This window comes from Lingula anatina, chromosome 6 (genome assembly GCF_051362555.1).
Source record: "Lingula anatina isolate TDL-2025a chromosome 6, LinAna3.0, whole genome shotgun sequence".
NCBI lineage: Eukaryota > Metazoa > Brachiopoda > Lingulata > Lingulida > Lingulidae > Lingula > Lingula anatina.
The window spans coordinates 1,959,496-1,969,888 of record NC_141772.1 but is presented as its reverse complement, the minus strand read 5'-3'; the positions used below and the strand labels follow the sequence as shown (position 1 = coordinate 1,969,888).

General features: G+C 37.0%; 1 protein-coding gene across 1 annotated transcript; it reads left to right on the top strand.

Annotated features, from left to right (window-relative positions):
- Positions 1 to 7,571: 7,571 nt before the first annotated feature.
- LOC106172867 (beta-1,3-galactosyltransferase 5-like) lies at positions 7,572 to 8,885 on the top strand. Its single transcript, XM_013553782.2, has one exon. The coding sequence runs from the start codon at positions 7,593 to 7,595 to the stop codon at positions 8,883 to 8,885; it is 1,293 nt and encodes a 430-aa protein (XP_013409236.2). The 5' UTR covers positions 7,572 to 7,592.
- The last annotated feature ends 1,508 nt before the right edge of the window (positions 8,886 to 10,393 follow it).

Sequence of the window (10,393 nt, the reverse complement as noted above, 5' to 3'; positions counted from 1 at the left end):
GACAATTTTTTCAAACTTTTGAAGATATATTTGCTTTGAACAACAAATTTTGGGCCAACCTCGTGTCGATAAAAAACGTTCAGCCGTTTTGGCCGGTTTTCTGTAGCATGGAAACAAAACGTGAAAATATCACGCAAGAAGTATTACATTCGTGACGTAATCATATTATAAACTGTTTTCCTCATTATTGCAGATAAACGCATTAAAGGACGCCAGCCATACTGCAGTAAGTACATAACGCTAGCTTTTTAGTTATTACGAAAGCTTCTTTGAAATTGGTGGCTTGGTGGGATTTGGGCTGTATTATACCCATCATGAACGCAGTAGCATGAGACGACAGCTGTCACTTGTTCTAGCGGATATTGTTCTTTACTAGAAGTATGGCGTTGAAATTCATTTCTACGTTGCCTTTCGTTCTCAATTACTGTGTCATTTTTATCAAGTTTATGTATACATACATTTATTCATATGTTCGCTAGATGATGTGACACCGGCTTCTTGGATTTTCTGATCGTTTGACGCCAGTGTTGTGGACACTGTTGCTTGTTGATCTTTGGTAGGTAAAATCATTTGGGTATTTGCTTTGTTCGCTTTATTTGGTTCTTCTTAAGTTGCAAATATTATATTGCAGATTCTTTTTTCAGTTGCATTTTAGAAAGCTTAATCAAAGTTTCTGTCTCAACTGATTATTTGTCATTTTTCCTTCTTTACCACAGGGAGACAGGAACCCAGAACCGAAGACAAGAAATTGGTTTTCATGCTTTGTCGTATTTTTATTTATGCTTCTATAATTTTTACGTTTTTGAATGTTATTGCTTGGCTTATAGACATGTTTGGATATAACAGCACAATCATGAGATCGTGTGACTTATTTCGCGGAGTTTGGGAAGATTTCAGTCCTCGTTTTCCACTTAGACGTCTCTGGCAAAAGGTTTGAATGGCCTTTAAACAAATGGGCGCTTTTCAGACAAAATGAGACGTACAGATTTTTGTTAGACTGATACCCAGATTATACATCAAAGGCAGTCGGGGGAATTTCATTTGGTCGCCTTAGCTAATTTGACTGAAAAAAGTATGCCGAGATTGATGAAAAGTATTTGGCAAACTATTTCAGTGCGGTTACATGGCAAGACAACCAAAGAAAATCCTCAGGCTCTTCTGTTATATAATCTTACTGTTATTCGCGTCACAAAACTTGCAAGCATCCTTTTGGCTCTAAAAACCCCCGACTGGTGGAAGACTACACCTCCTTACTTCCGTTGCAATCAGGTTTAAATGGCAAACGAGGAATAAATTCTTCCCCTCATCTACGTCAAAATTCATATACTTTAGTGATCGTGCTGTCCTATCCAAAAAGCCCGATACAGGTTGTACGGCACCCCTAGCAGAAACGATGGAGCTTACTGCGCATGCTTCGAAACCCAGTTGTCCACAACATGGCAACGGCACGTGAACATCACGTGCCTACAGATGCTTCCGCTTGTGCTTTTATCTGTCTGTCCACCAATGGCACTGGTAGAATTCACGGTTGCTATGGAAACCCGTGGGTTTTCCGGTGCCATACGTGGATTGATGCTTCTTGCTTCCTTGCCGCTTCTGACACGAGTTTTGAAATGATTTTTTGTTCCCAAAGATTAGCACAGCTTCTCGAGTACGACAATGATGTTGATTTAATTTGGTGTTTTTCCTAATTCTTCAACTTTCTTTACGACTATTCGTAAACGTATTGCTTTTTTAATGTTGGATTCCTTAGTTATTAGCTATTTAGAACTACTAATGTTTCATTAAGGATTAGTGGAAAGTAACCTTTTGCTTAATGTGGGCTTTGTTTTTTTTTATTATTATATTATTATTATTTTTTTTATTCATTTATTTATTTATTTATTTATTATTATTATTATTATTATTATTATTATTATTATTTTTTTTTTTTTTTTTTTTGCTTTTGCTTTCTGTGTGAGAGACCCTTGCAAAGAAGTGTATGGGCATGACGCCGACAAAATAAGTTAAATACCAGTGTTCGACTGAGTGTTGTTTCATCAAGCTAAGTTAAGTTGAGACTATTTAGTCTGTAAGAAATGATGATGGGTAACTTTAGTTAACGTGCCTCTTTAATATTCAGATAATGTTGGTGACCTAGGTCACTTTGCATATTTCTTGGTGACCTTTGTGCTTTTCTTTACGTATGTTCTTGTAGTCAGCATTATGTGCATAAGAAATAGCTTATCTAGATTCCCACTTCACTTATCGTCACGTAATGTCTATCTGTTTCACAAAAAACAGTCAAAATTTTACCAGTGACTTTGTAAACTTAATCGACAATTGCCCCTTGATATCTGATTATTTTAATGGGACATTTTGCATTATTTATGGTAACGAATTATTAAAACAGCAATTTGTTAATAGGTACCATTAAGGTATTTCCATACTTTTAGATTCTCTAATTTAATTGTCTCCAAACTTTGCACCAATGAAGTACAGGTGAAACTGGTAATAAAAATGATTTTTTTTGATATGATCACCGGTTTAGTTTCCTCACCACAGCCAACTGAAATATGGACTAAAATGCTAGAATTGGATATCGCAGCGCCTCTATATAAATAAGTTTTCAGGCCCAGTATATCACTCCTGAGGGGGATAATTACACCTGTTAAGATTTTAATGAAGAGAAAAGAGAATATTTTTACATTTTTTCATACATTTATTGTTGTTTCTATTTTTAGAACTGACCTCATCATGTTTCTACGCCACCTGGTGGCCAGTTTGGAAACCAACAATTTTACACAAAATTGGTCATTGTACCCAATCCCTGAATTTAATTTTCATGAAAATGAGCAAAAACACTCTCCTATGAGTACTTCATGACATGATGTTAAAAAAATAGTAGGTCATCAGGCTAAATATTGAAATATAGTCAATTGAAATTATCAAAAAAAGGCAAAAAATGCCGAAAAATGTAATGTCACCTCAGTTCAAGCCCCAAATATACATCACTTCAACTCTATAGCCCTCAAAGTAGCATTCATGGTATTTCTCACTATATTTAGTTGCTGAATATTTCATAATTAAGAATATAATGAAAGACAGGGGGGATCCAGGGATTCTTGGGAGGGGGTTCTATTTAGGGAGGGGGTTCGTGAAATTGCCCTGTGAAATGAACTTGCCAGCCTTTCTGGGTGGAATATTACTCATCTTTAGGGATTTATAATTTCAAAACAACACAGCACATGGTAAATAAAAGCTGGTGACTAGAGGAAGTGCATGCTTATATTGTCCTCCAGTGCAGGAGAGCTTGATGCTGCAGTGGCTCCCTCTATACATGCAGTATGGAAATACCTTAACAGGGCTTAAACAAATTATTTCATTGTGTCCGGTGGTTTAATTTTGTTCACAAGTATAGTCCACTTCGCTATGTTCAAACATAAAAAGTGAACATATTCAGATGAGATAAATGAATTTAACCTGTCATCCCATTGTAATCTATCAATATCAATATCTGTAGAGTTTTTTTAAACACTTGTTATATATTTAAATGGTTTGTTTTTGCTGGATTGTGTAACATTTGTAACATTGACACCACTTTTCTGTGTAAAGGGACGTATGTGGGGAAACGTATATAAGATATCAAGTAATTATTATTATTATTATTATTATTATTATTATTATAACTGCACTTGTGTATAGAGTGTTCACACAAGCTTGGTTTTTATGTGTATTTTGACTGTAAACTTCAGGTAATGGGCCGTTGGGAACTTTTCTCCTATATCATTATTGTCTTAATTTCTTCTGTGTGTTAATTCATACATTGGCATTAGGTGGTCTTTCAAGACGGCACAGGACAAAGTAACGTCATTTCCGGTCTCACTAGGAGTGTGACGCCACTTCCGTTGCCAAAAGATACACGACTGCTCTATGCTTGGCACTGGTAGAATTCACTGATATGAATGAAAGCTCAGTGGTTCTCTAGGGCCAAATATGGCGTGTCTATACCTGAGTATTTGGCAGGGGGAGCTCGGTGGAAGTTTCTGCTTTTATCGTAGCTTGTTTTCCCAAAAGATGATAACAAAAGACATGCAGATTCTACAGTGTACCATCTGTCATTGACTGAATGGGCCATTGCCAGAAGTTGAGAACACACCTTTTCTCAAGGAGTGCATTTATTAAGGTATTGTGGATGTGGTCCGCCACCGTAAGAGGATGTCCAGATGAAGTTTTCTTTCATACTTCAAACAACAGACGCTGCATCAGAGACACGGATATAATGCATCTCAGCAGTGACCGAGTGAAGTAAGTACAGGGAGTTCCAGTTTGAAGTGAACACTGTTTCAGTACCATTAATCTGATTGATCCCTGGCGTGCTGTGACGTGGTGTTGCTGTGCCTTTGTTAGCCACTGTAGTCAGTTTAGACTTGTTCACTGTTTGGCACTAGCACATATTTATGTGATGTGTGTAGATATAAATATGTGTCGGTGTCAACCAGGGTACGGTCCCGTTCCATCCACCAACGTGATTCTCGAATCTAGCGTGATTCTCGCATCTTGCGTGATTCTCGCTCTATTGATGATATATTTTGGCATTGGTAATCGTTGCACTTGGTTGTAGTATGCAAATAATTTTGCTTGCAGTTTTGTTGAATACTATTTTGATTCTTAAGTTGTCTTGTGATGTTTTTATGTGCGATTATTGTTCTTTACAATTTCAAACGCTAATAATCTGTTTCAAAATTTGTTGCCAAGCTGATGAATATAGGTCTAATTCTTAAGTTACTAGTACGAATAAATATATGTATATAACATTTGCTAAAGGTAATATAATAGTTTATTATTTAAAATTCACATAGGCAAGTTATAATTAGTTCAGATGGAACTTTTTATCTTAATTAGTATAAAATAAGTTTTGTTAATTGAGTGAACGGAAGCTTGTAGAACTTGTTAATTTCATAATTAATACTACCTTGTCTGTTCTGTTTGTTGAAAGCTTAATAAAGTATTACTTGAATCTTTTAATGGTGTTTGACAGCGAAATATTTCACGACTTCATGCTTATTGGAGCAGATGTTTTGCGAATGATATATCATGCCAGTTGCTGGGGATGAAACGGTTTTCAAAATCAATTTAAGCACGTCCTTTCTAGCTAATGGGACTTTCTGCTTCGGAAAAAGTCACAATATTTTTTATAATTGTGTACATGTTATAAAGTTGTAGTCCTGCATTTTCCTATTGTCAAATTTATATTCGATTTCTGATTTAAAACCATATAATGAACGCGACATAAACTCACAGAAAAGTGTTTCAATATTTTGCAGTAGATGCAATTTAGAAGTACATTTTATGCAGGCCGTACCATTTGTAATGGTAGAACTACCAGCACTAGTAACTCGTTTTGAAATAAGGGGCTACGCTAATTGTTTCATGTACACTACATTTTCATTTATAATAATATATTCGATTGTGGTAGTTGAGCTTTGGATTCCTTCTTACAAAACCTAATTTGTGCGCTCTGAATAGGTTATCATCCAAACATCTAAATATTTCCCCGTTATAAAATTTATCATTTATGTTAATCACTAAAATTTCAGCACTGGGTTTGTGTAAATGTATTTCAATATGATTTTAGAAAATAACCAAAATGTGTTCATAATGTTTTCATCATAATTCATTCATCACGATCAAGCATTTTATTACTCGTTGAATTAGGCGGGTTCGTTAGTCCCTAAATGCGCAGAGTGGGGTGTAAGGTATTTCGGTCAACTGTTATGCGATGTTCATAATGTTTTCTATCCCGTTTACTAGCTTGATAGACAATTAATAACCTAATTCATTTGCGCAAAAATAATTGAGCCATCAGAAAAATGAAATGTCTGGATAAGTAAAGCTGCGATAACCGCGGGAAAAAAACTCACAATGTGCATATAAGGATCCCTCTCTTAGGTTGTAGTCTTAACTGTTAAAATTCCAAAATCTTCATTTTGATTCTACGCCATTTCCTACTAGGGTACCGAACATATTTTGAATTTTTATCAGCCACGAGCTTTATTGTTCAATCAATAAATGATTACACTCAAAATACCTAAAACTTTAGAAAAACTGCATTTTCAAAATATCGTTCAAGAATGCCACATTGCGCCATAGTCGTAGAGTGCGTATCTTTTCTTGATTCACCTGTAAGATTTTACCATTTACAGGTTGTGCTCTATGAAACAAAAATAACCCATCAACCAGAGATAAATTATATATTTTTACTTTCAAGGAGAAAATTGTGGAATTTCAAAGAAAAAAATTCGGGGTTGGCAAGGAGACAGCCTCTGTGGAATAAAACTCCTAAAATGGTGGCGACTGAAGACATAAGGAGGAATTCAAAATGTTGACAGAAAGCGGAACAGTTGAGAACTACTATTATTTGGATAATTTACACCTAAAATACAAAGCTCACTTGCTGAAAATTTTAATAACACACGACTTATATTGTCTACACCTGCTGTCGAATAACTGTTAAACCTAAAAAAATTGCAAAATAATAAGGACAAGAATTGAGTTTTGATTCTAAGAATTCAATACAATCAAAACAAAAGACTGGGGGGAAAGAAATTAATAAACCGTTCCACGGAGAACTTTGCACTTACTTAAGCACAAATCCACAAGTTTATAACAAACCATTCAACCGCATGCGTGATTTAGCACACCTGTTGATACGCAATTCGTGAGTCTGATTATTCAGCGTTATATTCAATATCTAAAATTACAAGTAATCACCGAGAGTCCTCCTTCACTCAATTCTGTGTATTCAGACACTTTGTAAAGTCTTGGCATATTTCAAGTTTTGAGAAATTTGTATAATATATATATAATTATCAACTTTCATCACTGAAGATTGAAACATAATCCATGTTTACGCTGCAATGTCCGGTAATTCTGACTTAATTTTTCCTAACACAGTGAACAAACGGTGAATGTTAACAATGCCGTGTTAATAATATATAAACATATATTATATATTTATATATATTATATTATATATATATATATATACATTTATATTATATAAGTATGTAATACTCTTTACGTGACTTCGCCGTGCTGTGTACCATTGCAGTATTTTAAATACAGACCGTTTGAAAACGCCGGCCCAGTGTGCGAGTGCCACGTAGCCTTAAATGTTCACTATCTAATTATTTATACTAATATATTTTAAGAAAAAAAATTGATCAGGACTAATTGAAAAAAAAAACCTGACGTTATCTTTAGACACTGGGTGGTCCATATAATTATATTTAAAATTAAGGAAGATATGTTGAAATTTGAAAATTGAGGATTCAAAAGAAAATAAGAGGAAGAAGATTAATTTTTTTGTAGTTTGTCCTGGTAAGGGGATATTTTTCGTTTAGATTACTAGACTAAAAGATCCTACATTTAGTAACTTATTTGACTACTCACAAAACAAAGAGACACTGGCTCTGCTCTGTGGACATACATGGAAGTGGTTTGATATAAATTCGTCCTGTGCAGCTGTGCACACATGGCTGATCAAAGAGAAAAATCTAGCAAATCTCAGAACACAGTTAATTAACAGTAGAGGCACAATCCAGCGTAAAATGCCCTCCAACAAACAGTGGGTTTTACTGCTCCTTACAACAATCACAGTATCGTCTGTTGTCTATATTCTACGGACAGAGGTCATCTTGGAATGTTACTCAAGGGTGTACAATCACAGGTCAGGTAAACACGCCGCGTGGATTCACCGAAGATCTGCAACCAAAAAGGAACCGTTGAATAATGCCAACTCATCAGGGAGACCACTCAGTGATGAAGATGTTGATGTTGGTGTTGGTGTTGATCGCGATACGCCTCCTGAAAGAAAGGCCACATTCAGCGACCGAAAGTCGGTTTTACATGTGCGATCGATGTCCACCGATTTGAAATTTCTGCACCATCATGATTACCAGTTTACCATTTCAACCCCTGGCATCTGCAATACTACAGGGTCGCTGTACAAAACTGGAGTTTTCTTATTAGTTCTTGTTGAATCAAAACCGGAGAATTTCCTCGATAGGAACATATATCGCAAAACGTGGGGGTCCATTCATGAGTCACAGGGGGAACAGATACGCACGTTATTTTTATTGGGGACGTCTCAAAACCGCACCATTGATGAAAAAATAGAGGAAGAAAATCGTAAATTTCGTGACATAATACGGGTGGAATTTGTAGACACTTATCGCAATTTGACCCTCAAAACTATTCTTGGTCTTCGATGGGTTTTACGTCACTGTCCAAGCGCCTTTTATGTAATGAAAACAGACGACGACGTGATCGTTCAGTATCCAAAACTGGTAGACTACTTACTGGACCTTCCTTGGTGGCGGACCAAATACCTCTTTATGGGAAGACTTTATGAGCCGAAACCACCCGAGAGGGACCCAAGAGTAAAGGGATACGTCAGCGAGCAGGAGTACCCGGGGGCGTTATACCCAGCTTATCTGGCTGGGTCGGGGTACGTCATGTCCATGGACACAGTGCGGGTGCTTCATGAAACGTCACGCCACGTGCCGCTGATGCCAATGGAAGACGTGTATTTCGGAATTTGCGCGAATAAAACAGAATTAGTTCAGCCACAAAAACATGAGAACTTCACTCGTTTCTATATGGGGCGTGTGTACAGTTTTTGTCTGTATAAAGGACTGGTAACTATTCACGCCGCTTCTAGAGAATGTAGAGAAATATTTTGGAACGAAATGTATGGAGGAGGGAGCAGGAAGAAGCTACCTTCTTGCCCAATGACCGGGATGGATGTGAACACTTTCTGTTATTACGCTCACCCGAAAAACAAGTTGTATTTCAAATTAGGGTGTGATGTTATACAGAAATCGTGGTATTATGTTATATGAACTTCAATCTAAATTAAGTTAGAACTAATCCTTAAAAGGAATTATTACCATTTTGATGAAATTACCATTTTGAAAAAAAAAAAAAAAACAGATGAATAGATATAAAATACAATGCTGAGATCTAATGGCAAAAAAGGGCCACGCAAAAATAACAGATTATAAATTAATTAACTTGCTACAAAATCGTGATCGGGGAAAAGTAATAAAATCTATTATACATAGTCCATTTAATCAGATACGCAAAGGTAAAAAAATTACCCAGTCTCCTAATCTGAAATATATGAACTTGTCCCTGTATAACAAACAAAACAATCACAGAGTGAGAGAGTCATGCTGTAACCACTTGTAATTGCATTAAAGCGTGTTCGGAAGCCTGTGTTTACGCATTACCGCTGAGCGCAAAATCAATTCTGTCGCCCGCGCACTGAATGCACAGGTCGCCAAACACTCATTTATTGGATTTTGAATAGCCTTAAAGCCACAAAGCAATCAAATCGACCTGTCGTGAAAGACATAGTACTTGTACACGTTAAGGCATACAACTTACTGGTCTACTACATTTCGTTTCTCACTACCCATGCAGTACGTAGTCGAACACCATCGACATCACCGTACGTGTAGAAGAGGTGTGGAAGTTTATGGAGCGTCCGGTCCAACACTGGGTTAGATATTAGGAGGAGCTTGTCAAACAGATTAAGAGCTGACGTTGTCTTAATGTTGTGGACTAACACTAGGCCTACTCGGTGGTGTTTGGACTTATTGAAGATCAGTCAGTGTTCTAATTTTTAAGATGGACAGAAATCTATAAAGACAATTATAATCTTGTGCGGCAAAGCGGGGGATATAAATGTCATGGGATAAAGTCTTGCAATCAGCCTTGATCCAGGAATTTAGTCAATGCCCTCAACATGGTGAAGTCATCTACACTTCTCGTGGGTGTGCTGGGACTATGGCAGATCGTCTGCCTGGTTAGAATTTGCCACAAATATGGCGGATGGGCGATGACGGCCGGCATCACTTATTCTATAGCCAAAATCATCGCTAAGACTTCTGGACCCCAGGGACTTGAACGCTATCACGTTCCTTTCCAAGGGGCGTTAATAGGGGTGCTTTCAGCAATCGAGGACACTGCCTCGCCATCGAAATCAATAAACACGTCGTCTTCTGGACCTGATCGTCTGCTAGAATGGAAGGATCCAGAAAAACGTGCAATGATAGACGCTGTGTTAGATCCACTTGATCTCTATGGGACTCTTGTTGTAGTCCTCATACTCAGTGTTCTGTGGGCAGCTGCTACAGTCCCGGAGAGAGAGGAATGGGAACTGGACACGACAAAAGATCTCGATTTTGAGAATATGTCTGGCTTCATCGTGCTGGGTTTAGCGATTGTATATGGGATAGGGTTTCATTACAACCTCATGAAAACCAAGACTATTTTCTTTTTTCTCCTGTTTGTTGGAACTTTAACAGGGGTATTCCTTGCGTTTGCCACCGTTGCTTTCATTTAT